The sequence below is a fragment of the Tubulanus polymorphus genome, chromosome 1 (assembly GCF_964204645.1).
Source record: "Tubulanus polymorphus chromosome 1, tnTubPoly1.2, whole genome shotgun sequence".
Taxonomy (NCBI): Eukaryota; Metazoa; Nemertea; class Palaeonemertea; order Tubulaniformes; family Tubulanidae; genus Tubulanus; species Tubulanus polymorphus.
Window position 1 is genome coordinate 3,784,094 of NC_134025.1, and position 27,642 is coordinate 3,811,735.

General features: G+C 38.2%; 2 protein-coding genes across 2 annotated transcripts; one reads left to right on the forward strand and one right to left on the reverse strand.

Annotated features, from left to right (window-relative positions):
• The first annotated feature begins 105 nt into the window (after positions 1–105).
• LOC141915066 (small ribosomal subunit protein uS9m-like) lies at positions 106–3,216 on the forward strand. Its single transcript, XM_074806473.1, has 14 exons — positions 106–221; positions 359–458; positions 633–736; positions 827–889; positions 974–1,004; positions 1,081–1,160; positions 1,246–1,337; positions 1,414–1,489; positions 1,900–2,025; positions 2,111–2,153; positions 2,386–2,494; positions 2,583–2,752; positions 2,850–2,928; positions 3,109–3,216. The coding sequence occupies exons 2-14, from the start codon at positions 425–427 to the stop codon at positions 3,119–3,121; spliced, it is 1,020 nt and encodes a 339-aa protein (XP_074662574.1). The 5' UTR covers positions 106–221; positions 359–424; the 3' UTR covers positions 3,122–3,216.
• A 258-nt stretch (positions 3,217–3,474) lies between these two features.
• Positions 3,475–5,480, reverse strand: LOC141915068 (putative U3 small nucleolar RNA-associated protein 11). Its single transcript, XM_074806475.1, has 8 exons — positions 5,330–5,480; positions 5,143–5,204; positions 4,852–4,954; positions 4,455–4,568; positions 4,122–4,221; positions 3,909–4,039; positions 3,720–3,830; positions 3,475–3,637 (listed from the first exon to the last, which is right to left on the reverse strand). Exons 1-8 carry the CDS (start codon positions 5,387–5,389, stop codon positions 3,551–3,553), a joined length of 768 nt encoding a protein of 255 aa, XP_074662576.1. The 5' UTR covers positions 5,390–5,480; the 3' UTR covers positions 3,475–3,550.
• Between the last annotated feature and the right edge of the window lie 22,162 nt (positions 5,481–27,642).

A 27,642-nucleotide genomic window follows, 5' to 3' on the forward strand; every position in this document is an offset into this window, starting at 1 on the left:
ATTGAAATTAATTGTACTATTCGAGCATCGGGGATAACTCGCATACCGCAGGTCGTTACGACTATTAAGCCGGAGACCGGATAATAGTTCAATCCAAAATGTCAGCCCCCAGTGTATGTAAGATTGTGCCTAGGATTATTCCTAAATTATCTTATATTCCTCAAAGATGGACAGTCATTTCACTTTTGAGGTCATCACCGTATGCGATTGATAATTCATGGGTTAGTTATTTTAATTTGACTCTCACTTAATTCAGCTTAATCGTTTTCTTGTTCGAAAACGATTGAAAGGAGGTCCACCACATTATCCAAATCGGCAAATCCAATCCGATAAATTTATTGAAATATTTCTCATACAGATTTGTTTTTCAACATCGTCGATTAATTCAGGCAAGATTGATAAGACTGTGAAGATAAGTGCAGCTATGAAAGCATATTTAGAAAGAGCTCAAGGCTATGGTAAGTCATCAGGTCATGTGCATGAAAAAGTTAAATTGAGCACAAATAACCGGAAATAGTATTTACCTTATTAGTCTAGATCTATACACTGTTATTAGAAACAGTAACTTGGGCTGCCATACACGTTTTGATCATGTTTTTCGGGTCATTGGAAATTGATCTATGAAATTGCAGATAGTTTGATGAAAGAAAAGATACAGGAATTTGAGATTGGTAAACGTCATCTGGCAAACATAATGGGTGAAGACCCTGAAAACTTTACTCAAGATGATATCGATGTAAGCATGAATCATAAAAAAATATTTTACTCAATGTTATCCTGCGCATGGCGGACCTAAATGATAATTGTGTTAATGTGTTAATTGCAGAATGCTATCAAGTATCTTCTACCATCTGCACTTTTTGAGAAGCCTGCTAGACCATTTTTGAAGGTAAATACGCAATCCAATCAAAAGATTTTCATGAATTCGTGTAGTTTAAGAATGAGCTAAATATGTTCAACATCTTGTTTTCAGCATCCGGAGGAGTTTTATCCTAAAAGAAAATGTAAGCCTGAGAAAAATTGAAGTTCAACTGATTCAATTAATTGGTCTATTTGAGAATTGAAATTTTGTATTTTCAGCTGCTCAGTTTGCTTCTGATGGTCGTCCTTTCCATTATCTCTTCTACACATCGCTACCAAATTACTATGAAATCATGCATGTAAGTGTAGTAGCCTAAATGAAACTGAGCTCGATCATAAATTAATCAGAAAAATTGTGTAACATTTATTTTGTTTTGCGCATAGAAAATATCTCTAAAATTGGAACATTTAAATGCCTATGAAGACAGCATGATCAAAGCCGGACACTTAGTTCCACCAGAGGATATTCATAAATTGTAAGTTATGGATTGAAGCTATAATGTATTATGAAGTTTGGTATCAATCTGAATTTATTTTGCATTATCTTTACAGATCTTTGTATGGCACGGAATGGATACCATTGCAAGAATTTCAGGCCGGATTGTTAGAACCTATCAATGAGCATCATGTATGTAATCTGTTTACCTCTCCTCTCACAGTGTTTCAGCCTGTGCTTATTCAGCGTTTCAGGGTCCTTATGACTCCTTGATTCCTTAGAAACTTCTAAACGTAAAATACTTTTGAAGGTGCTTAAAACTCCTTTAATTAGAGCAGAATGTCAGAAAATCCTTCAAGTAGATACTTTAGATGTTGTTGATAGACCACGCCTCATATAGCACAGTTGGAACCAGGATCTTCTTTTTACCCAATTAGGCTGTTACCAAATTAGGAACCGATTTTAATAATGTCAAGGATAATACTGAATTACTGGTTTACCAAAATAAACGGTACCAATTCAGGAGTCTATTGTAATTGGGATTTAAAAGTGATGAATATGCTTCCTTGAAATATCTGAAGGGATCTATGTTTTGATTTCAGTTCAACCGATTCATAGCATTAATGGAAAGATTGACAGATCATCCTTATTCATCGCGTGTGGCAGAATTCGTGAAACCATACCGAAAACCCCTTCTCAGTCAGTCTATTCATGTTGAAATTCCGAAGGTAATTTTCGTTTAGATGTTATATGGTATCTCATGAAATTTTATGAACGTTAGTTTAAATGATGATGCATCTATTTCATTTTTAGCCAATCACTGATGAAGATGGGAGGAGATATATGGATGCAGAAGGTAAATTTAAGCTGTCACAAATGTGAATCAAGTTTTATCATCAACTCCTCAATGGACATTACGGTCAAACTCGCTTGCCTTATCACTATTTTTGAGTCCCAATTTATATTTCCAATTCAATTTACTATTGTGTAAGTCATCATTTGGATAAATCGTCAACGTAATGATCTTTCTAACTACGATGACTAAAGCGAGTTCCACTTTCACTAACATTCTGTTTTTGTTACAAAAGGGAGGAGAAAATCGTCAAAAGCCAGAGTAAGAATTTGGGACAATGGAACTGGGAAAGTAATCGTCAACAAACAGACAATGGTGGATCATTTTCCAAATCTACAAGAAAGGTAGTGTGCCATCTTACAACATACCATAGTCTCTCAAACATAACACATCAACTGCAGTCATAAACACTATGTATGTTATTTTTTCCAGAGAGCAGATCATGTTTCCTTTTCATTTCGTGAATAAGCTGTCACAGATGGATGTCGAGGCTCATGTGGAAGGAGGTGGACCGAGTGGACAAGCGGGAGCCATACGTTTTGCAATATCCCTGGCAATTAGAAGCTTTGTTGATAAAGAAATGCAAGAGAAAATGAGATTAGGTTTGTGTAAAATATGAATTCAATAAGATGAGAGTCCTATACGTGTATCGGAAAAATCTCAAGAAGTAGTAAAATAAATGATAATTACTTGTTTTAGCTGGTTTATTAACAAGAGATCCACGTATCAGAGAAAGGAAGAAGCCTGGCCAAGAAAAAGCTAGAAAGAAATGGACTTGGTAAGCATTGTCGTTGTTATAGTCAAATCTGCCTTATCTGCTCAAGTTGGTGAATTTTCCAAAAATTTATTTAGTGGTTAAAATAAACTTCTTTTTCAAGAAGAAAGATCTACTGTCCCAATGCTACTGTGAATCCATCCTAATTTTTTCATGACCATCATATTTTTAATATTTTTTTAGGAAAAAACGATAATGCCGCGTACAGTATTTCACGTCGTCGTGCTTTTCAAAATCTATTGTTTTTTGTACATAAAGACATATATGAAATAGAATGTAACATATAAATTTTTTTTTGTCTGATCTTCGTTATCTGTGGTTCATTCAAAAATATATCGTAGTCCCTGCTGGAGAAGACTATGATTCAGATTGCCACGGAGCCAATTGCCTCAGATTCGTTTCCCTTTTCAAACATCCTGTTCCATAAAATGATGACCCATTGTCACTCGGACTGTACTGAATTTGCATGCCTTGTAATATTGATATCTCGAGACTCGCGGTGAGAGGAATCTATACTGCTCAATCAAATAACTGAGGAATTCCTTTGTAATTAAAAACTGAATTTTATTTACTGATACACAATAATATTTGAAAGTAACCGAATGAGAATGCATCAAAGTCGGTATCATCTTTTTCTACACTGTTCCCATTTGTATATAGCTGTTGAATGAACTGTTTCTGGTTTCACTTTTTTACACTTTACCGATTTATCCTGAAATTTGAAAACAAACATCAGTAGATGAAATAACACCATAAACATTGACTTCTATTATCTGTATGTCATCGATTCTTACCATGAGATTTTTCTTTAACTGCAACTTTTCTTCTACGATTCGCAGTTGATTTTCTCGTTCTATTCTTTTAGTCAGTTCTTTATACATTCTCGTTCTTTCGTTGAATATTTTCTGAAAAATACAATACAAATACAATTCAGCAATTTGAAAAAACACTTGTGTGAAGCTGCATCTGGCTAAATTGCAAACCTTCAGCGTTTCATCATCGACATCTTGAAGGAATTTTTCTGTTTTTAGTTTATCAATAGTAGGTCTGTTGTACGTTTGGGATAGAAGGGCTGGATCAGTGTTGAAATGCTTAGCGGCATCGAACTGCTTTGCTGTAATTATAGAGAAAATTATTGAAAAATCTGCCGAAAAAACCTTACACCAATATGATTCATGATCATCGATACCAGGTACCTTCTTTTTTAGAGTCAACAAATATAATGTGACTGTTTGGTTTCTTTGCAGTAGCTTCCTCTCCAATGAAATGAAGACAACCCTTTAATTTCTCAATTTTCTAAAATTCAAAAAGTATCTTTACACTATAAAACAATGTTACAGTAGCAGCGCACCCGCTGAATTCAGATAATTAGGGACTGATGAAATTTACCCAGTTTGTGAGAAAACTGGATCATATCTTACATGCAGATGGGTTGTTAACAATATCTGGATTACCAGTAAACTGATCTAAATTAAGTTGATTTGACTGTCGAATCATAACGAAAATCAAACCACAAAAACACTATTTACCTTGCGTTCAATATTTCGTTTGTATTTGATATATTTTATATCCTGCGTTTGCATTAGTTTAAGCTGATCTTCCGTATATTCAGCAACTTTCCTTGCACTTTGGTGGACACCATCCTGTAATAAATAGTTCATAACCTTATTACACCGAACTTAGGCTCAGAATATCTAATTCAAAATGTCTTTGTCAATTTGCATTATTCATCAAGGGTGAAGTGTCAATGTGAGTTTCTAAATATGAACGGGAAAAAGGTGTTGTAATAATCTTTTCATTATGTAAATCAGCCATAAATTATGATATTATTGCATTTTAATGCAACGCTGAATTTCAAGTTACTGGCTCACAAGTCGGCAGCAGAGAATCGTAAAATAACAACACAAAATTTAAGTACAAAATCACCTGCATTCTGCTATTTATCATTTTGAAATAGAACTCATCGGGATTCTTGTCAAGCGCTTTTCTCCTCAATAGCTTCAATGCATTTTGTTTCTTGTGATATTCCCTGTAGAGAACATGAAATAATCAAATAATGAAATAAGTAAAAAAAATAAGGTAAGAAATAAATAAACATCAGCAAAAATTAGACGAGCGCAAAGTTAAAATAATTCATTCCAGGAATTGACAGTACACCCAAACAAATTTTGCTGATAACTGTATCGCCAATCACTAATCTTGATTATACACACTTACGTTGCCCTTTTCTTGTAATCTTTTTTCTTTTCCAGCATACCCAAATGTGCACGACTGGTAAGCTGCAAAAAAGTAATGATAAATTTCGATTGTCATCATGTGGCAGCCTGTACAATAAAATAAAGTTTGAATTTTACTTTGAGCACACCGCGACGAACTGGTATAGTAATGGCCATGAGAAATTTACCTGTGAACGTTCTCTGTGAGTTTTCTGATTTGACTTTGCGGCATTCTTGAAAGATGACATTTTAGCTGCCTGATAATTATGATATTGACTTATTAATCAAATATTAATTGAACTTGTGAGGGCACCCGGAAGTATACACACATTTGGAAAATGTTGGTTGAAGTGAAACCTTTCAATATTTATTCGGTTCGAATCCCAAATAAACATACTGTATAGAAAATAAAAAGACGGTTTCGGCCGAGGTCGACGAAGATGAATTGAAAAGAAATCAATCAATGAATTATAGAATAAGACTAATATGAACTATTAGGAATCAGTAAAATGGTTTCATTAAATCATTTACGAAAATTTTTCATCCACTAAGTGTTGTTCGGCGTGGCGAAAATTTTAGCACCCCGCGCTTGAGTCACTTTAATCCCGAGGAGAGTCTAGTCGTGGGCGCGTATTGTTTTACTGATTAAGCTTCGAATTACCCGGGCAATTCAAGCGAAGTCGTGTAGATTTTCGATCATATTACATATCCCTATCTTGCGTCCGGTGACTCCAATCAGCTTATCTGTCAGCAAAATCTGTGTACTGGTCAGTTGTGCATGTTGACCTCCTGTCACCATTAGATTCGCGCGGTGTTCGATGAGGTCATAACTTTATCATATCGAGATGAATATGTGTTTACATTGCGAACAAGCTTCCGCAAGAATGAAATAAAATGTAATTGAGATGTCGTAATACGGTAAATCTTGCATTCTCAGACATGGCCAACTCTGATCGGAGTTTTAACTAAAACGGTCAAAAACTAAATTATTTTCCGACTTCCTAACGTACTTTCTGATCTTTAACTCAGACTTTCGCTGAACTCAGAATTTTTAAGTTCCACTTTGTCCCGAGTTAGGCGAGGTTTACAGTATTACCAAATCGGGCTGCCTTGTCAGTTTGTTCCATGGACCACGGGTGTTGGTTACAGTCCAAAAATCTCGAAAGATATGAATATACATTCCTTCCTCAGCAATAATCACGATTCCGAAGGGTGAAATAGATGTATGTGGGTTTGGTGCAGCAATTATTGGAGCAATATTTCACCGTACATTCTTCACTCAAAAGTAACACGTTACTTTTCAAAGCGAAAATCTCTCAGCATTTTCCTGAAATAACTTGTCGTGTCTTAACCCATCTCAACTGTATATATTAGAAATAGAAATCGACGGTTACTTCGTGTAATTCAACAGTGAAAGTGTATTTTCTGAAATATTGTAAAGAATATCATAATAGGAATCCAATATCATTATCATTCATCAATATCACATTGAAAAATAACTATCATTGTCACACGATAAACTGCAGTACCAGTATTTAATGATTTGATATTGTTCTAATGTTTATTCTGTCTATATGACAGGGATGCAATCAACGTGAAGAGTTTGTAAATATATCACCACAAAAAGCTTTTAATGTAAATGAACAAAATAATTGCAGGTTATATATACGTATATATTTTTTCAGCTATCAGTTCGATGTGATATTCTGAGGCCACGTCGTTATTGTATCATTGGCACTTTGCATTTTTTCAATGGCTTCTGCTTCTAGTTTACGTAGAAACTCGGCGAACCAATCTTTGCCAGATTTGACGATAGAACGTTCGTATAACATTCGCACGAAAACGAAGTGCCAAAGTAATAAGAGTGTGATTGTTGCAAAGTGACAAAATATACCAATGCCAAGGGTGACATTACACCATTTTTTTGCAGTTTTCGATGCTTGTTCAGCTTGTTCCATGTTCCCTGTACGAATAATGTTTTTTACACTATTCGCCTTAATCACGGCCACGATTCCGGTTGGCCAAAAACACATTATCAAGGATATGATCGCGTAGGCCATATGGCTAGAGGGAGCGTAAGCTGCATGTTGCATCACCATGAACGGCTGTTGGCCTACCATCATAGGCTGCCCGGCTATCGGCTGCCCAGGAGGATAGGCCATCATAGGCTGACCTGCTATCGGCTGCCCAGGAGGATAGGCCATCATAGGCTGACCTGGTTGCTGTCCTGGTGCAATCATCATCACAGGCTGTTGCATTGGGTATAGGTTATTCATTTGAGCAGGATTCTGCGCTGTTGCAGCGACACCCCACTGTGCACCACCGTAACCTGAGAAAAAGAAACTCTTTATTCTGAATAGAACGAACGTAGCATTTCACTACGAAATTGAAAAATATTTCACACCACTAAATGGCTATATCTTGGAAAAACGTAAATACCAAAATCGGATGGAGTGCTGTATCCTTGAAGATTTTGTTTTTGTTCAGTATTTTCATCTCGTTTTTCGGATCCCGACATTTTCCTGTATCAAAAAACAAATATTTTACCAAATAATCATCGTTGTTGAAATACAGCTTGTTTTATACGAGTAAAAACTTACTGACAAATAGGTGTAACCGTCAACATCGATTTTCTAATCTAACGTTAAATCTCGGGTTAGCTATTTTGGGTTATTGTTTTAGATACGACAAAAAGCTAAAAAAAAGTGTTATCATCGACAACCGTTATACATGTATTATACCTCGAGCCCCAGCAGACACACTAACCAAAATCTCTTTTCAGCGTTCGTCGAAGAATGATTTATTTAAGAAGAAGACATTTTGTTCCCACTCATTTTTCCACGATAAATGATACATTTCACAAGATAAGCTATCTGATATTGTTACACCCAGTGAAAATGTCAACTTACCATATACGTTATACGAGGTAGAATATAGACAACTGTTTAACTCTTTATGAACCTGCATTAATAGATTGCAGTGAACGCCCTAGCAACAACGTTGCACCTCAGTACAGGTACTCCACGATATTTTTGATTTCGATTTTGAGAAGATACACAAATACTGACATTGATTTGTATCTTTCAATTGTTTTCTCGTTGAATCTATGAAGTGAATAGTGCAAATAATTCTTGAATATTTTAGTTAAGATTTCTGATTCGAAAATATACCAATCTCTTTCTATCCTCATCGGTGAAATCAATAGAAAAGGTCGTCAAAAATCGAATTAACATGAAAGAAATTGATGTGCCATTTTGATGCATAGTTTAAATTTAACGTTTGTTAAAAAACTGATTCTGTGACTTATCAGTCTCGAGGCGATCGAAAACAGTAACGAACAAGGACTACCAATAATTTGCGATATACGTACACGTATGGATATCTTTATCGATGTGTTATAAGTAAATATGAACAGCAACAAAGATTAGAGTAATGAATAAGTCCAGAAATATCCATTTAAAAACGACCCTTAAATAGTAGGATCTCTTCAACAAAACACTTTTTGCATTCATTACATTAATATTGACATCATGTTCTTGTTAGGTCATTTGATTTTCACCAACAAGCCAATGATTTAAAATCACAGTATGTGAGATGATCAGCTAAATTCTCGTATATGTTCTTGATGTCACTATCCAAATCTATAACCGAAAGAACCAAGACCAACTGCAAATACTAGAATTATAAGTATCAGACCAGCCCCCCATGATAAACATCCAATCCCGATGCTTATCAACGACCACATCCTTGCCGATTTCGATTGTCTCAGGGCATATTGGAGGTCTCCTGTTCTGATCGCATCGCTCACACCATTGGCTTTAATAACGGCAACGATACCAGTTGGCAGGAAACAACAGCATAAAGAGAAAATTGCCAGTGCGAGATGAGTCGATGGTGGGTTTGCCAAAGGTTGTCCTACCATAACCATCTGTTGCATCATAACAGGCTGTCCATCAGGGCCTACCATCATCGGTTGTTGGACAGGAATAGGCTGTCCATCAGGGCCTACCATCATCGGTTGCTGGATAGGAATAGGCTGTCCATCAGGGCCTACCATCATCGGTTGCTGGACAGGAATAGGCTGTCCATCAGGGCCTGCCATCATCGGTTGCTGGACAGGCATAGGTTGCCCATTCGGACCTACCATCATCGGTTGCTGGACAGGCATAGGTTGCCCATTCGGACCTACCATCATCGGTTGTTGGACAGGAATAGGTTGTCCATCAGGGCCAACCATCATTGGCGGTTGGACACTCTGTGACACTGTTGCAGGAGGGTACCCTGTTAATGAGTAAGAATCCTTCATTTAAATATTTTACAAAAAAATACTAATTCGCATATACTAAAAACGTAAACAAAACGTTGAAATCAATAACCTTGAGCGTTCTTTTCGTCGTAGACTGGTGGAGGGTCTTGTGTTGTACTCATTTTCTCTCTGAAAATTAATCCCTTTTACATCAAGCCACACGTATATCTCACATAATACAGCTCACTCGACTTTACTATCATAAAGATACGTTATGGACCTGAATAACATTTAGAGTTCGCCAGAAGCGTTTGACACTCTGTTTTACAGATTGAACTGTACACAAAGCATTTTTCTGATATAATTTGCCGCCTTACCTGATTTAACTAGACTACCATGTAAACGGTGTGATTGGTAATTACCTATGTGGAAGCTATTACAAAATATCATCGCCGAACAACTACTTTCTTACCTTTTTCGTTACCGCCAGATTTGCGTAACGAATCCGAATCTATATCTAACTTGTAAGCTGGAAAGCGATGTAGTAACCACTATGTATTGGAAACGCCTAAATCAAATATCAAAGCTGCCACGTAACACACCGCATATACGTGTTTATTTGACAAAAACCCTTCGATTAGGAAAATATTGTGGCATTAATCAATTTGGACTTCTCATTAAACATATTCTAAATATGTCTAGGGAGCTGAAAATCACTTTGAATAACTTTATCTTCTAAACGCGGTTAAGTATCTTTAATATCTGTAATGCTGAGATTGGATCCAGTTGTTTATCTAGTTAGTTTAAACACGCGTAGCAATTTTATCTGACATGGATGGATTGGGCGACGGATAACGACGATTTTTAAATTCATTAGATTTCCGAGGAAACATGTCCTGCTTCGTAGAAAGTGCTGTGCACATTTTGTTTCGAGTCATTGTAGCGTGGTTTGGGGTCCGATTAAAAACACGAGAATGGGAGGACCTGGTTAGTGGGAAATGCACTGAAATTTAGCTGAAACCGCTGAAACAGTTATCATTGACCTGCGCCACAACATTTTATTCAGTTTAACACGAAAATACAGGGTGCGGTTTTACCGTTGAACAAGGTAGTTTAATTAAATGACGGTAGATATGCTTGTCGAGTTACAGATTGGTTTAACTGCAATGAAACGCTGAAGGGATCTATTTAAGCAGAATCTGTATACTTCACCATATACGGGAATTTATATCATTCAGCATTTTGTATACAATACTCTATCAATATGTGTTTTTCATTTCTCGTTCCCTTCATCCGCCGGAATCAAGGAATAGATCTGAAGAACCGTCTTGTGTCATTTCTTCGTTGCGTTAAGCGCTGTTTCCAAGGTCTTCTAACATTCATCTGCGTAAATTGCAGTGTATCACCTCTGCCAACAACCCGAAGGAACTGAATGCAACTTTTGTGATTTACCATAATAAGTTTCATTTCAAACAACTCACAAACAGACTACTTCCTTTAGCTCGACGAGTATTACCCTGAGCGGGTAATTCAAACTCAAAAGCCACAAACGACAACGGGTTAAAGGTGATCGTGCCTGGGTAATTTTGGTTAATCTTTATGAAATACCATCGAGATACAACAGCGTTGCCTTCCTGCTACAGGAGAGACCGAGGGTTCATCATAGGGTTTTTCATCATCGGAGGATTCTTTCTTCGGATTCTATATCATTATGTGTCATTATGTGTGAACGCCTCGACAAATCCAATAACTGCACTCGAGCGTCTCCCCCGGCGGGCAACGGTTCGTAATCAGTCAGCAAAAATTAAATGACAAGAATGGAGACACGAACAGTAAATGCTAGTAACATCTCCTGACTTCAGCGAGTCGGTTGTTGGTGGTTGTTGGCGGTTGTCGGCGATTCCGCTCGCAAGATTTCATAATTGGCCTTCAGGGGAAGGGATCCACAGGGATGCATCCTAAACCACCAGAGAATTGGCGTACTAACTCATAGTAAGGCGATGCTGCTGCGGGAAACCTCATCCTTTATAATTTACTAGACTTACCATATTACTATTATTGGTTATAATGCTTTAAATATAATATTCTTCGTTCTTCGTTCAGTCGATCGTTTCTTGCTAACGTCATCTTCGATGTATATAGAGAAACTATCATTTCACCAGTTTTCAGAAATCATCGTCGATATCGAATCAAAACAAAATGGATCATGTAGATGTACTTAACCACATGATAACTTGAGTTGTTTAAAATGTTCACTGTAGTCACTATTGGATTACCACAGGATCGAAAGATAAATTTTTGAACGCGAGAACGTTATCCATTCTCTACACTATACATTATCTACACGGACATCCAATTAAACTAAGTATTTTCAAATGAAAGCGTAGCGCTGTGCATTCGTCGATTTGTTAACATTACTAGCGTGAAAACGGCCACGGTCATTCAATTACGCGAAATAGCTTAAAAGCGTAATTTACAAAAATCGCAGGAAACGGTTGCGCAGTTAAGAAAATGACTTCGGCTTAATCTGACAGATATAGATTAATTTTTAATGAGTAATTAATGCGTTCGTACGTGCTCACGTTCTACGTCTGGTCATCAATTTGGAGAGTGATAGAAACTCAGTTACAGTTGAAAACTATCAACAACTGCTGGCGATGATAACTCGTATCGTTCTTAGTCACATTCGTATAAACGTATCGAACCGCTATGAAAAATATCACCATCCCAAATTGATCGATCGCTCTTGTAAAAACGTGCTACGTAAATATTCTGTTTTATTTTCCTTTTGGATATTATAACTTACTGTTTCTTTAGGAAATGATTTCACACAGAAGTAGCAAGATCCTTTTGTAAATTTTGATTACAAATTTTTCATTGTCTCTCATATTTTGTATTGATCTACACTGAAGGGTAAGTCCTTTGCTTGTAGCGATAAACTAATAAGAAATCTTTTTTGTGAGATGGAATCGAAGACATTTCTTATTTCAGAATAGCTCATAACAAAAATTCTATTTACATCTTTATATCGTCTGTAATGATGTTTGTTTTTGACCGTTTATTTACATGTTTTCAATTATTTTGATTATCAATTAGGTTTTCCCGGTATTTTTAAACTCTGTTTCTAACATCGAGTGCGTGAAAATGATCGAATAAAAACTGTAGTCATATTTTGGCAGGTGATAGCTAGCCGTCACGTGATTGAGATGGATCGTTACCGGTTAATGACCGGGACAGACTGACAATCGATCTTACCAAGAAAACAGTAAGAAACCATCAATCATTTCGCGACCTGTCATCGATCATTCACAAATTATATGGTTTAATTTAGCAGAGTGCGTCGGTAGTTGTCAGCGCAGGTTTTTTGACGTGTCTTAAATGAGACGTGGTTTCCATTGTAACCGTGATGGTCTTTTTCACTTCCTTTTCATATCGCAGCACGCGAATGAAATTTATACGTCACTTCAATTACGACATTTAAAAATAAGCGAACGTGGCTGACTCGTGTGCGTGGTGAACACGGAACCCTGTATCATTTTGTTTGAACTGTCAGATAGTTTGATAAATTGACTCGGAATGTGTCCGTAATTGCGTAAAATGCACGATAGATTATAACCTTTAGCATTACAATGCCAAATTTGGGCATTCATGAGAAATTCAGAAAAGATCGAAGTCGCGCTGCGCACCCGACCTTGGGTCAGCCTACGCCTGCACTTACGTGCGATTACTTCCCTTTCTGTTCGCAAATGGACAATAGCTGTCCACATAGAATAGACCAACCTTTCCAATCATACATCTTTTATCGCGGCCTTCTCGGATTTTGGGGGACCATTCTATGGATCATCGGGTGGCAATGGTGGGCACGTCCGCGATGGCACTTAGTGTGTTTGGTTGGGAACGATACTTAATGGATTAATCAAAGATGGGTTAACAAGCCATATCGTCGATTAGCAGTACGGTCACAGGTCTACGGGGATTCATTGGTATTCAAGCATGATCGCGACCATGACTGAAGCTGATGAGCAGCCAGAAAGGAAAGACAAGAGACACCCAGGGGACCACACAACCGTCTCGGTTTTGACATCCGCATGCACTAAAACATCAAACATTTCAATAATTCTCATCCGATAACGACAGGCCGATGAGCAAATGAAGATATCAGTGGGGTATACCCGTCTATCGGCACATTGTCGTGGTTTCACGCACTGGTTGAGCTCGTTCAACACTCCTGTGTGTAAAAACAAAATGAAGGAAATATACCGAATCCATTCACCAAGAAATTTATTCAAAACAATGATCACAATTTTGTATTAAACGACAGCCTTCGTTCGAAACGTAGATCTTGAGACGACATTGGTTTTAGAAAAATCCCTGAAAATAAGAAACGTCGTTTTCAAACCATTTCACCAATGCCAAAAAGACATCAATCTAGATTTATAGTTTTTGGAGGTCTATTTCGTTTATTTTTGTATTTTGCATATGTGGGTATTAGTATTTGGTCGAAATAAATCTTGTTTCGAAACAACGTCACCAATTCGAATCCATCTGTTATTCTAACAGACTGTAACAGTTCATTAACGGCTTTAACCCGGGTTTATCTCGGCTAAAACGTAATGGATCTTGCAGCGAGCAAATGGCATTCATTCATTAGTGGGTCGTTTGGGAATGGACCAGCAATCTGAACATTACGTGACATCTTGCTCTGGCCTAATGAACCGAGTCACACATCCGAATACGCGTGCGATGCGTGAAGCTCCTGGTCCCCGCTTTATGGAGATAATGGACAGGTTAATTGTTCAAAATGCCGTACGAATCTTTCCCTCGGATAGCACCTGCTGTCGTAGGAAAGTTCGACAAGTTTCCAGCGCAACGTACACCACGCGGACGACTGGAAGTCTTAGCTGAAAACAACGCACGTCTAGCAAACAGAAACATAAGTATATCTGTGTGATAAGTTACATTTGCGCTACCTTCCGTTAAACAAGGACAACTTACGTGAGAAGATTATTTGTAGAATGCAAGAACTTACAACAAAATCTTTCTCCGGACATTAACAATTACGTTTGCGGAAAACTTCATGAAAAGGGAGTTTTTTTAGTTCATGAGGAAAACTTAAGTTTCAGAATGACCACCCTACATGGGGATTAATTGGTTTTCCTTGATTATATCATAGAAATGGTTGGAGTGTAAATAGATTCCTTATTCCTAATCTTACTATGAATTTTCTAAGACCAAACGCGGGCACATTTGGACCAGATGTGATACAGCATAGTTTGCGAGGCAGATTGCACGGTATGGTGACCATTACGCGACAAACTTGTTTAGGATTTATGGCTATTTCACAATGAGTAGGGTATTATTACACGCGCGGGAACGCCAGCTAATAAACGGTGTGTTCACCGTCTGATTGTCTTTACCGGCTTCAAATACAATTATAGCCAGCCGTTATTGGTAGGTTCGCACTTGCTATAAAAACACCGTAACACGAATGGCACATCAGAATGAGGAAAATCTATCCCGACTGTCGAGCCGTCGGAATCGAGTTAATAAATGAATTCTGTGGTCGTTTGTAACAGTCATTCTGATGCGTCAGTCATACGCTTGCGACGCTATCAAGAAAACTTTTAGTTATCCCTTTTATAGCTAATAAAATATTCTTTTTTTTTAAATTTCATTTGCTTTAAAACAACGTAAACGAATAAATCTCAGTGATATCGCAGACGGCAGCATAATTCACACCATTTTGATGGTATTTTTATCGAGATTGTAGAATGGTCAGATGAATGGACTACATACCTGATATACGAGTGGTCATCTCAATGAAGCCGATCATCCGTAGTAATCCACAGTATATAGTCGCAGAAATTACCTCAATCTGCTTGATGATTGTGTCTTAGTCACCTCCGTTTGTTGGTGACTACTCCGTGGTCGGACGTTATTGGTCTGGAAAGATATGATAAATCACACGGATAAGACGCACGCGCTTCATTCGGAGCATGAAACTTAAAGATGGACGACCGATGACCCGTAACATGATACAAATCTTTCCAGAACATTACTGGACATTTTATGGCACATTTCCCGGTTTAAACCATCGAAGAACAGTCCCTTGTGTGATATTTTAGGGGAGTACTTTAAAACTTATAAACCGGGACTGGTGATAGATTTTTAAATGATCTGATTTCCATCTGATGTTGATGTTTGGTTAATCGAATTATGGAGGAAGTTTATGTAATTTGATTATGACAGCGGTAACGGTTCTGAGTATTGGATATTTGCTGTAATCGAAGAGTTTAATTTCATTTGACTAATTTGAGTTAGATTTTACAGAGCAATTCCAAATTAATCGTGACCGGTGACATCGTAGTGAAAGAAATTATATTACGCCTATTCGTGCATTGAAGCCACGTCTGTCGCTAAGTAGTCAGTTTTATTAGTGTTATTGATGGCCGCGTTATGGCGCTAGTGGGTATACGTAGCAGCGGCTTTATATTTGGAAAAGTCAAAAAAATTTCAAGTCATATTTGCTCTTTAAAATAATGTATGAAACGCTAGAGTCGTGAAGTGAGTTGATCACTGAGACGTTTTCAATGCGGTTTTAAATAGAAGTCATCGCAGTAGCGCCTGGCAGTCGAACCCCCAATCCATCAACATAGTGACATTAAATATAGATAATCCCATGACACAATGAATATCCCGGGGTTTTTGGAAAGCTACTTTCCCTACCTGATCCCACGAAAGCGGAACAACCAAATGACTCTAGCGACGCAGCGACTGCTTTTGTGTAGTGCGTTTAAGCCAGCCATCCATCACGGCAAAGACAAGCAAATGCGCTTTGCACGGATTACATACAATGACCATAAGGATGGTTTAACGTTAAAAAGATTCCCGACCCCTTTCACGTTCATTGAAGAAACAATTAAAGCCGAATACATTAAAGCACATGCCTCGATGTTACGAACGTTGAGTCGGGTAAACATTTTCTGTTATTGAGTTGGTTACCTTAAAAAACCGTCGTAGCTAATGAAAGTGCGGAACCATAAATATAGAGTCCCACACTAATATAACGAATTATGAAGTCCAAAACGTTTCCTTAAAGCTAATTGTTTATTGATTCGACGTTTCGACCATAACCTAATAGTGATCTTCAGGGATACTGAGTTAACAAAAATATGAGATATTTATATTTGCCAAGAACAAAGAGACAAATGAAGTAACTAAGAGTGAAGCAAACTAGGGGTATTACAACATAGAACAGTTACGAATTAAACCAAAGCAAACTATAGGGGGTAACCATTTAAAACCATAGTGAATATCAGTAGAGTGAAATATAACGAAAGCAAAGGACGAAACAAATGATCAAAGGGAACCATATTTTCTATCAGATTATTCTTTTAGAAGAATGATGATTATAAGATTTGTTTATCTATATTGATCGATCAAGTAGGTGCAGATGGCTTGTGGTTGTATCGGTCAGTTTATAGCCATCACGTGCTATTGTCATCGTATGACGGGATTTTCATTAATTAGCAGTACTTGCACGGGTAGGAATTCTGAACACACTTCTGTAGAAGTATCCAGCACTTGTCTTCGCACTTCAAACAAGAACTCGATAAGCGCAGTTGATCGGTTAGTTTCACAATTAGCCACTTGGAGAAATGACTCATTAGAAGAGTTTCTACGTTTCCACTGTTTACCTGCAACGATTAACTCAATTGTGACAGCAATAATCTAATTTCAGTATCCCACGAGTCTTTTAGGATCGGATTCTGTATGGACTTATCACGAGTATCTATATCGACTTAGGGGAAAGACGATAACTTTCTTCGGTGCATAGTTCCACGAGCACTTTTCATAAACATATATCCATTGGTCATCTGAGAACTACTAGATTGGATCATAGGCACGTTGTTGTTTTTGCTGATAACTACTTCCAAATGGTCGAACATGTTCATTATATGTCCTGGGTATGAGATCACTTTAGAAAACACTGATAATGGGGCAGAATAGGCGCAAGATAAGCTTTAATAGACGAAAACGGGGCGGCAACCGTGATACCTTTTCTGAAAAACCTTTACAATCCTTATCTTTATTGTTCGTCAGTACGAGAAGATGTCGCAAAAGAAACTGCAGTCCCGGATGAGCTGGCACGGAGTGTCCTGCTAATCTGCTATCTATGTTTGGATCAATTCGCGACACTGCGACCATACATCACAGTTATCTCTGACTGAATAGACGTTCGCCAAATGAATAGTTACCGACAGCTTCGCGGTCGCATTTCCCAACCTGGTATTACACAAATTTGATGCTGTATCTACTCGGGTTAAATCAAAAGACGAACAGACGTTCTCGATTTCACGCCGAAACGCCGTACATTGATCGCGTTTGATGTTTACTTAGCGGATAACAGACAGTTTGGACAATACGCGTCTTCAGTATCCATTAAAGTATGCCATCAATCATTAGAAACTGATCGTGAGGCAAAGCGTCAGATCGTTCCTCGCCGGCTTATCTCATTTATGCACGAACAAACGGCCATATTTTATCACCGTCATTTTGCGAGATTTCGACAGACGAACAGAGAAATGGCCATTTTATTGCCGAGATAAACCGTACAAAGCTTTTTACAAGTCTTAAATGAATTCTGGAAACTACCTTGCCTTGGATACCATTCACTGGGAGACATCTCCCAGTTGCAACGGTTAGATTTTGAGTAACGCACGTGCTCTTTGTGTCACAGATCATTGATTCAACCAGTTACACTCGTCATCTGGTGCCATTGATATCAAATAGTCTGAACCTAACGTTTGTCATACATAGAGGCACTGCTAGGAGGTACCATTTCCTTTGGTTAACACCATGCTTTCGGATATCATTTGCTCCCCAAAACCAAAGAAATGGAGAATGCCGTACAGATAACTTCACCAAAGTTCGTCTAATAATATTCTTGGCGCCTTTCTTTTTTTACAATCCCTAAACGGCCTTAAATAACATTGAACACGTGACGGTCGGTTAGATATCGTGTCACTGGGGAAATATTCCGTAAATTCTAAAAAATGCGGATGAGCGGATTCATTGTATGGCACCGTTCAGAAATCATCTTTGCTAATTATCCACGGGGCACTTCGTCACCATTTTCCGGCGTGATAATATATTTGAGTTCAGGATGGTTAATCATATTTGCATAAATTCTGAATAATAAGAACGGGTTGGGGTTGATTCAATTTTCCACAAGGTTAACCATTAAACAGCTAATCTAACGCGAATAAGTCACCGGGTTAACGATAAAACTGAATTGTTTTTAACTTAACCTTTCATTTTAATGGAAAATTTCAGATCCGTAATTGCCTCTCGCAAGAAATAGCGTAGACATTCTTTTGCCAAATCGATTAGTCGAAGTTTTGTTGTGAAAAGTTTTTCTTTGTTTCCCAACGCTTCGAGAAGGTAGAATGTGAAGGAGAATGCTTTCGAAGTCTCCACACATACCGACTTTCGCGCGGTGAAAAACCATAGCCAGCCACTTTGACACCTAAGAATATCTTCTCAACGCGATGATTAATAATATTCTGCGTGATTTTTCTATTCCCCGGTGACGGTGGACCGACGATATTCCCCGCATCCCACGAACTTCTGTCTAAGACAAATTATACCCCTCAATGTCGACCGCTAATTCCCCACGTTGTCACCTCTGCTCCCCAAAGCTTAACTGTTCATTCCGTAAATGTATGCAGATTATTTGAGTTTATAATATTCCGTGACAATCCCGGGTGCGAAGCGGCATAGGTGAAAACTCAGAACGTGACGGGGAGAAAGAAAGTTGAGTCTCGCCGGTGTTTGGAGAACGTATTAGGGATTAGAGTTCGTCACTGAGGGGCTTGAGCACCTTCCGACTTGGCATGACGACTTCGCCGCATCTGAATTTGCAAATGTGAGGGCTGATTTAAAAAGTTTATAAATCTTCCACACGTTTTGGCTCATATAACATAACGTTCATGACATTATTTCAATTTGGAAAAAGGAAAGATGTGTTCAAAAATAGGAGATAATTAATGGAAATGCATGCAGCCAATGTAAGAAGGTACATTTACAAAATGTATGTTAATTGTTTTTATTCGATGCGAAGAAAATGTGGTCACGAATAAAATCGACCAGGAGAACCTAGTTGACCGGTAAAATAGAAGATCATCGGACTCTCGTCCTTCAATTTCCGCCATCTCACACAACGACCAGTTTATCATAAAGAGACATTTTTGCTAAATCCCCGGAAAAACGATAAGTGTCTTGGTCATTATATGAAGCGATCGGTGTCGTATAGCTGGCCAGATTACAACAGATGCAAGCAACCGAACAGAAACAGCTCATATTCACTGATGAACCGCCCCTTCGCGGGTATCAATCGCCATTTCTTTTAACCCGCATTAACGACTCCGTATCAATTCCACTCGTTCGCAGAAAGACATATTTCCGAGTGAGCGAACTTCAATACATCAGACCTGCCCACCGGCGTATGTTCAATTTTACGGTGCGCTTGATCAATATTATTTTGATTTTCTAAATTAATTCGACGGCGTTTGGTTTTGTTTTTCGTTTTTGTTCGTGCGGGTCTCCGGGGACTCGAAAATCAACTCTTCGCACAAGGATGTTCATCGAAGCGAAAATCGGAGCAATAAGAAACGACCGTCGAAACTTCGTGTTAATAGGCCTCTCAATCAATTATATTAGTAGCCGATATTTATTACTGTCGCAAATTGATCAGTGAAGCTGTGACGAGGGTGTCAAGATTGGGACTAATGACCATACCGGGGCAAACCAACGCTTAGAAACTATTCAATTGAAATAATAAACACGCATCAGTTAATCCGCAATCGTTTCTAGGCACCCTTCTGCTCCTCATGCTGATATTGATGCGAAACTTTATTTCTTTACTTTCTTTTCAAGATTATCTTGCGCAAATTGATCACAAGGGATTAATTCGCATTCAAGAAAATCTAGAGCGTCTAAAAATGTTTCATTTTTTATTTACAACTACCGACAATAAAGCAATCAAAAATTTAGATATGACATTTTCCATTTTCATTTTCTGCATGACTGATTTCATTATACATACAGTCACCACGACTGAAATCCGGTGTTTTATCGGAGTTCCTATCGGATTTTGGAACAGACTTTAGAGAGATTGTGTTTAATATTCCAGTAACGTGCGAAGGAACTGAAGAGACTAACGTTAGCCTGCTAAGAGGTTATAAATTCCTTCGTATTCGATCGATAACACGGCGCTAATAGTTGGGATTATGCCGGTGACGCAGCGAACATTCAAACGGCGCGCGCGGTAATGGCGAGAATAAATGGCAGTTAACTCTTGGATAAACGAGCCGAGAGATAAATGAATCCCGACTGGTCAGATAGCACTTTTGTTATAATGACTTGGAAGATTTTCCGCGGCGATGACCGACGGCGATCCTGAGAAATTAGCAGAGTTATCAGCTTAGTATATACGCATCATTAGCAGACGTAACGACAATGCACTTCCGGTTGAGATACACCGAGTCGCTGAATACCTTATCATTTCTGGAGACAATTTCCAGCGTAAAAAAGTGACACGTGTCGTTTGTTTAAGAGAGTATATACTATAAAATGACATCTTTATCGTATTGCTGCATTTAGTTACTGTTGCTGTATATGTTACTATATAGATGTATATTTCTCGGAATTTCTACTGCGTCACCAAATCAAGATTCCGTATTAAATGAATTTGCAACAAAAAGATGACAAGTTAACTCAACGAAAGAAATACATTCTCAAGCACTTTATATTCTGTGCGATAAGAAACCTCGTATCAGTACTTGATTCTATATAAATTACGATTAGAGATTTATAAGAATCAACAAGAGGAATATATGTATCACTTTCAATACAGCTAGCTCGCGGGTAGTAGTGACTCGCATACTAAAATACGCTGTTCCTTTCCATCAAAGCTCGTATCGACAAAACGCGTTGCGGGGAAAAATTTCAAAAATTCGTTTTTGTGTCAAGAAGACAAATGGCATTGGATAAAATATTTATGGCGTTTACAGCCCCGGGGGTTAGACCTGTAAACCGGAACGATCACGCCGACATTCGATGCTTAACTCGAGTCTTCGGTTTCTTGTGACTTTGATAGTTTGAAACATGATCTGCCTTTCTTTTAGTGAATAATCACCGGAGTTTGAGCTTTGATCGTCCAGCCGACAATTCCATCAGGAAATGAGAGCGAATCGTCTGGGCGCTTCCAATCAATCGGAAACCCGAACCGTCCTGAACACAAGGCAACGACTTAGCTTTCATGTCGGCGTCGGGCCTTTTCAGGAATACCGTCAAACGCAGCTTGTTGATGTACAGAGAAATGATAATTGGTATTTTAATGTCGGCGCGAATGCTTTCCGCGGATAAAAGGCCGGGTTATTAGATGCCTGTGAAGGTACGGAAATGGTCTACGTAAAGCCGCACATTCGCATTAACGTTGCCGTTCTTGCAGTTGTTCGGGACGTGACGAAAATTTATATTGTTTCATCAAGAAAATTACTCTTCCCCCACGTTTTTATCGGATGTTTCTTGACAATTTCATCTCGTTGTTTATACGGCCCCTGTATTTGTACGGACGAGATTCGACCGCCATTCGATGACGTCACACGGTCCCGGGTGGACCAGTCGAAAGCGACGACATCGAATTGATCAATCGATTTGTACTCGACGATACAAACGGTACTGCCGAGCAGCGTCCCGCGTGGCGTATCTTGTTAAACTTTATCAAATTATTCGACAAGGGGTTAGGTTAATTTCTCTCGGATTTGGTATCTCACGTCCAATCATTACCGTCATTTCATTCCTGTCAGTCGAACATGGAGGCAGGTGTCGTAACCATGGATACTGCCGCCAATTTATCTCTTCTCCCTCGGGCTTGATTGATTGCAATCAACCCATACTCAGTCGAGGCCCACATAGGTTAGAAATCTATCACAGACGCCCGCCGGAAGGGTGGCCTTTACTTTTGACTCTGACCTTTGTTTCATTTGATTTTTCAGGCCCGCAGTAAATTACCTAAAATCAAATCTTCGCCGGATGAAAAAATATTGACTCATCGTTCAATTCGATAGAAATATCGATTTCATTTTAATTTTCTGATAAGAAGTGAATTTTTTCAATCGCCACAAAAAAAAATTGGATTCAATGAAATTAAAACGAAAAAAAACAAATTTCGTATTTTTTAAAATCGTGCATAGAATTTAAAGACCTCCAAAGTATTTTCTAATTGTTTTATTTTCCCAAATGATAGAATAGCTATCGAAGAGCATTACGGTCAACACAAAACATTCGGAAAAGAATACCACGAATCCAAATGAAAGAAAATTCAAAGTATTGTGTCTAAATTTTCAAAAATAAAGATTTCATGATTTATATGATTAACTCTGATCAACTAATTACCGTACATTGAATTTGGAGTTGTGTCTATCTGCAAGTTTTAATCATTCAGATCGAAACGATAAAAATTTTCTTTTGAAAGATATTTCAACAAAGAATTGTTTGAATATTATCGCGTTCTACAATATTCTGATAAATTCACGACCGAAAATTCACAAGATTCCACTTTCCTTTTCCTACCTCAATATCTACATGTATTCACTGAGCATGCGTATAGCGGCAAGTTTTGGTATAGCTTCCTTTCAAGTGGAACCACGCGAACATTTTTATCCTTTGTGTACAACAGCTCGTATGCACTTCAAATTATCCAAACGACGACCAATTTATCAAATTCAGCTCATTTCAACGATCCGTGATTTCAAATTATTGTTTTACTATTTTTCGTTTCATGTGATCAAACCGACTCTGAGGCACGCGCGCAGCAAGCTGGCTGTAATTGCGCCGACATAAAACAAAAATCCAAATTACAGTCCAATTTGTGTATCCTTCGGTCCTTTTCCATTCGGGTGAAATCATCCTGATGAAAGATTTACTATTTCATCTTCAGAACATATTCGCCCGGTGAAAATTGCGCGGATAAAAGCCACAATTTCATCCATTTTTCTATTTATCTTTAATCCGTTTAGTCATCATCTGGACCCGAAATGGGCTTCGCAATCCTCGGGCCTTTTCTTTTAGAGTTGCCTTTACTTGCCTGCAACTCGCAAACAGGCGTGTGTTCACTATACGAGCACCCGACGGAGAAGCAAATGAAAGTCGCGTCGGGCCTGCATTTATAACAAGGAAAATCCCCATCTGCAATGCATAGAGTCTTTATTAGTACCACAAACAGCAAAAATTGTCATCAGCTGCATTTCAAATTTCTCATAAGTGGCTATTAATGTTCTAATACCCCATAGCTGCTGTTTATGAAATGAACGCCACGGCTTACAAAGTAGGTTTAGCGGCGCCGAATGAGGCTATCTGTAAGCATGCACACATGCAGATTTGCTTAATCAATGATATTTTCTGAACTTAAGTGACTACAAAATGCAAAACACCCTCGGAAAGGCATATTTTGGTTTTCGTTTCCAGGCAATAAAGACACGCTAAACAGCGCTCTCATGAATAATATTAATAGTTATAAATATTTAGAAGGTAAACTAGGGAGCTCGGATTGCATTCCAGATCAGGCAAACATCATCATCACTCAATTCGATTTATCTTCTACAGCCACCTATTCTCTCTTGTTTTTGGATTAATCTGTACGGTGGATAAAAATTATGAATAAAAAAATTTTTTTTTAAAGGATTACCTTGTTTAAAGAATAGAATAAGATAAAATAGAATTAAATCCAATTATATTTTTGATTCGTAATTTCTATTTAGATCCAAACAAAATGGCCGTCAAACAACGTGTTTATGTTGCTTTCCTAAAGCCGTAGATTTTGTATCAATTTTCAGGGGATTTTTTGCCTTGAGGCCGCAGTTCGTATTTTACAGTGCTGTTATACTGTATGAGCAGTCACTCGTCTCTAGCACTGCACTGCGAAGAAGGCAAATGAAAGTGATAAACGGAAATTGACATAACAAGAGGTTGCAATTTCGTGCGAATTGATACGATCAGTATTTCAAATCAGTTCCTTCAGACGTTTGGTTAGCGGTCTGTCAGCCCTTGTCTCACAGGTCCAATTACATGCTTACACAAGAGCCATGTTTAATAAGAAGAACTTGCTGGCTGCTTTCTCAACGGTCACTGAGACACTTATTTCATCCTGAATACATACTACTATATATAAACTGGTGATTGTTGATTAAACAGTAGAATATTTAAAAAGATAAATAAAATCAATTTCAATAGTAGAAAATTCAGTACGCTCAGACGTGGATAAAAGATAATAAGATTCAAAACTAACTATATACAAATTTTATTAAGAGATTAGAAACGTAATTTATTTCAAGAATTGAAATCAAAAATTAAAAGGCACGACGTTTTGAACTATCTGTAAAAACCATCGCTAGGTTTGAGTCCGAAACGTCGTGTTTTCTGATTTTTAATTTTGATACTTGGAAAATAAATTTCGTTTTCAATCTTCTAAATTTGTATACAATCGGTTTTAATCTTTTCACTTTCAATAGATCAGTCCAATTCAAAATCAATTCAACTTAGCTTTTTTATTAAGATATTTTCGAAAAATTCCGAGCTCCTATCTAGAAATAATGTAGCAAACCAATTTCGCCACCGAATGTTCGGCGTTATGTGTACATAAAGAACATCGACCATCCGCGAATAATCAGTAAAAAGACACCAGGCTTTTATGTGCTCACGTGCGATAATAATTTTCTGCAATTAATCTTCCCGCGTTTCAATTAACCCCACGATTATCAGTCACCATCCGGGCCTTAACATTTCAACGTCGACTATTCTTCCGGATCGGTTCGAGAATGTTTTCACCGAAAACAGCTCATTCAATCGGTGACCACGTTCCCACATCGCTTCGGACACCGTAGATAGAAACCTTTAGAATCTGGAACAAATATCGACCGCTGTCGTGAAACAATGCGCGCGTTCAATCTAAACAACGGCGTAAAAGTGACTGGAAATTAATTTCTAGATCTCCGGGGTGGAGGTGACAGTCCGACCACATGGATTAACAGAATTATATTTCGACTTCTATCTTTCATAGCGCATGTATACAGTAAACTTCTTCAGAAAACAAAGCGCCAAATGTCAGACGTAAACCCGTGCGCTATCGGGATATAATGTCTCCCAACTGCACGTGGCAGGCGTACACGTTTCAAAGTTATTGCGACAGCAGCTAAGCCGCCATATTCCGACAACGATTAATCAGATTATACCGTTACTTCGCGCGCAAATGAATAGAGTCAAAAAACATAATAGTCACTTCTACGAACAAAAGCCCTGAAATCTAATAAAGCAGTTTTGAAATAGCAACGTCCCGTCGTTATACGACCGATGAAATAACGCAGCAGCGAAATATTCAAGATTGCTTGTTTTAATTAAAAAGGGCGTCGTTTCTCTTGACAGGGTTTAAGTTACCGCGATGATGCGTTAGACAACGCATGCTGCGGGTTTCCACTGTACGAATAATCATCGACAGGACGCTGTCAAGAAAAACAAAAAAGTTACCTTTTCACGACAAAGAAATTGCGCTTTTGCAGCCCCGGCAATAAGAGAAAGTCGGCGTGAGAAATGAAGTTATTTACGCTCGATTGTCGTAGGAAAGTTGACTTCCTTCACGAGTCAGCGGGTAATTAAACGCCATCGAACTGGCTTTTATCCACCCGGATATTATCAATATCAATATCTGTCACGGTATGAAAGACTAAAATAAATTAAACGATTGTGTTTGAAGGTTGCAGGTCTCACTTGATTTCTCGGCATAGACAGAGTTCGCAAATAGAGAAGTACTTTTCCAAATGAAATTGAATCGTTTTTGTCCTAATTATGTGGCGGTTGATGTAGTGTGATGCCAAAGGTCTCGTGAAGCAATGCGTATGTCAATCGAAGCCTGTAGTCGGCGATGTTAGAGTCCCGGAATCAAATGGATTCAAATACAGCAAAATTGCGAAGAAAAATGTGTACGTATTAGCTTGTTTTCGAAATATTCATCCATTTTGTATCAAATTACTTTAAACAAAATCATCATCAGTTCAGAAAAAATCCAAATCTATCGAAACAATGTGTTTACATCACTCATTACAGATTTTAGATTTCAGTTTATCTAAGAATATCTTCATCGTCTTAAAAGTCGATGTCCACGGTTATCAACAAAGCGCACCAGCTCGTGAAGCGTTGACGACCCGCCATATGCTCAAGCGCCATGATAATCTGCAGACGCCAGTAGACGAAAAGAGTCCGCGTGGTATTTATCGCCTGGACGGATCAAGATCACAGAGATGTGCCCTGAATTGGCAATCTTGTTTTCGAAGAGCCCGCGAAGACATCGAAATGATCACACAATTAATCTTGAGCAGTCTTGCGAATAATTCGTTAATTCCGAAATAATAGCATAGGGATTCAGTGCGCACATGGTGAAACCTGACTTGAAAAAGCTCGCAGAAACTGAGCCGACCTATTTCGAAGGATCTTCTTTGTTATTTCTTAAAAGCATTTTTTCTATGAAATAATTCATTTTAATCTTCAAATGACAGAATATAAGCAAATGCCCGCTCACCAACCGGCTTCCAATTTCAGATCTTAAAAAAGGAGAATTTTTGTTCGTTTTTCAATCATTCTATCGTCTGAGATTAGATTAGCCCCAAATTTTCAGTAGTTAACAAGAGGCTGCTAGATTACTTTTGCAACTCGATCAATATACGTACGGGTAGATATCAGTATTGCAAAAGAGAAATGCCGCCGTCAGTTGTATCACTTCTTTTGCCGAGCAATTGAGCATCACGTCTGAGGAACTTAAAGTGATACCTACTCGATCAAACTTAACTTCCCCGAAATAAGCGAGCGTGTGACTCTGTGACCTGGAAGAGTCGGCGTTTGACATGATTTATTCGCTTTTTACGCCCAAGGTACGCTTCGGAATTGCTAATAACGCTCGACACAATCCGAGAACCGTCGTTTCACAGATTAACGGCAGGCTGCGCAATGGATGTGATGTCATAAAGTTATGATATAGATTTCATAAAACCTTTGACTGGTGATTGATGGCTGTACATTACCAATATGGCCCCGTGGTACACTGGTAAATGACGTGGAAAGTAACGGTCGACCTGTTAGTGACGTGTAAGCACGGGATGCGGAAACAAAGAACTCAACCAATACTTAATCGAAGTGATGAAA

Coding starts and splice junctions, on each gene's coding strand:
- LOC141915066 (XM_074806473.1), top strand. CDS start 425: ATGAAAGCATATTTAGAAAGAGCTCAAGGCTATG. Junction 1,338..1,413: donor CCAGAGGATATTCATAAATT/GTAAGTTATGGA, acceptor TTATCTTTACAG/ATCTTTGTATGGCACGGAAT. Junction 2,753..2,849: donor GCAAGAGAAAATGAGATTAG/GTTTGTGTAAAA, acceptor TACTTGTTTTAG/CTGGTTTATTAACAAGAGAT.
- LOC141915068 (XM_074806475.1), bottom strand. CDS start 5,389: ATGTCATCTTTCAAGAATGCCGCAAAGTCAAATCAGAAAACTCACAGA. Junction 4,569..4,851: donor TGATAAATAGCAGAATGCAG/GTGATTTTGTAC, acceptor TATTTATTACAG/GATGGTGTCCACCAAAGTGC. Junction 4,040..4,121: donor TGTTGACTCTAAAAAAGAAG/GTACCTGGTATC, acceptor CTATAATTACAG/CAAAGCAGTTCGATGCCGCT.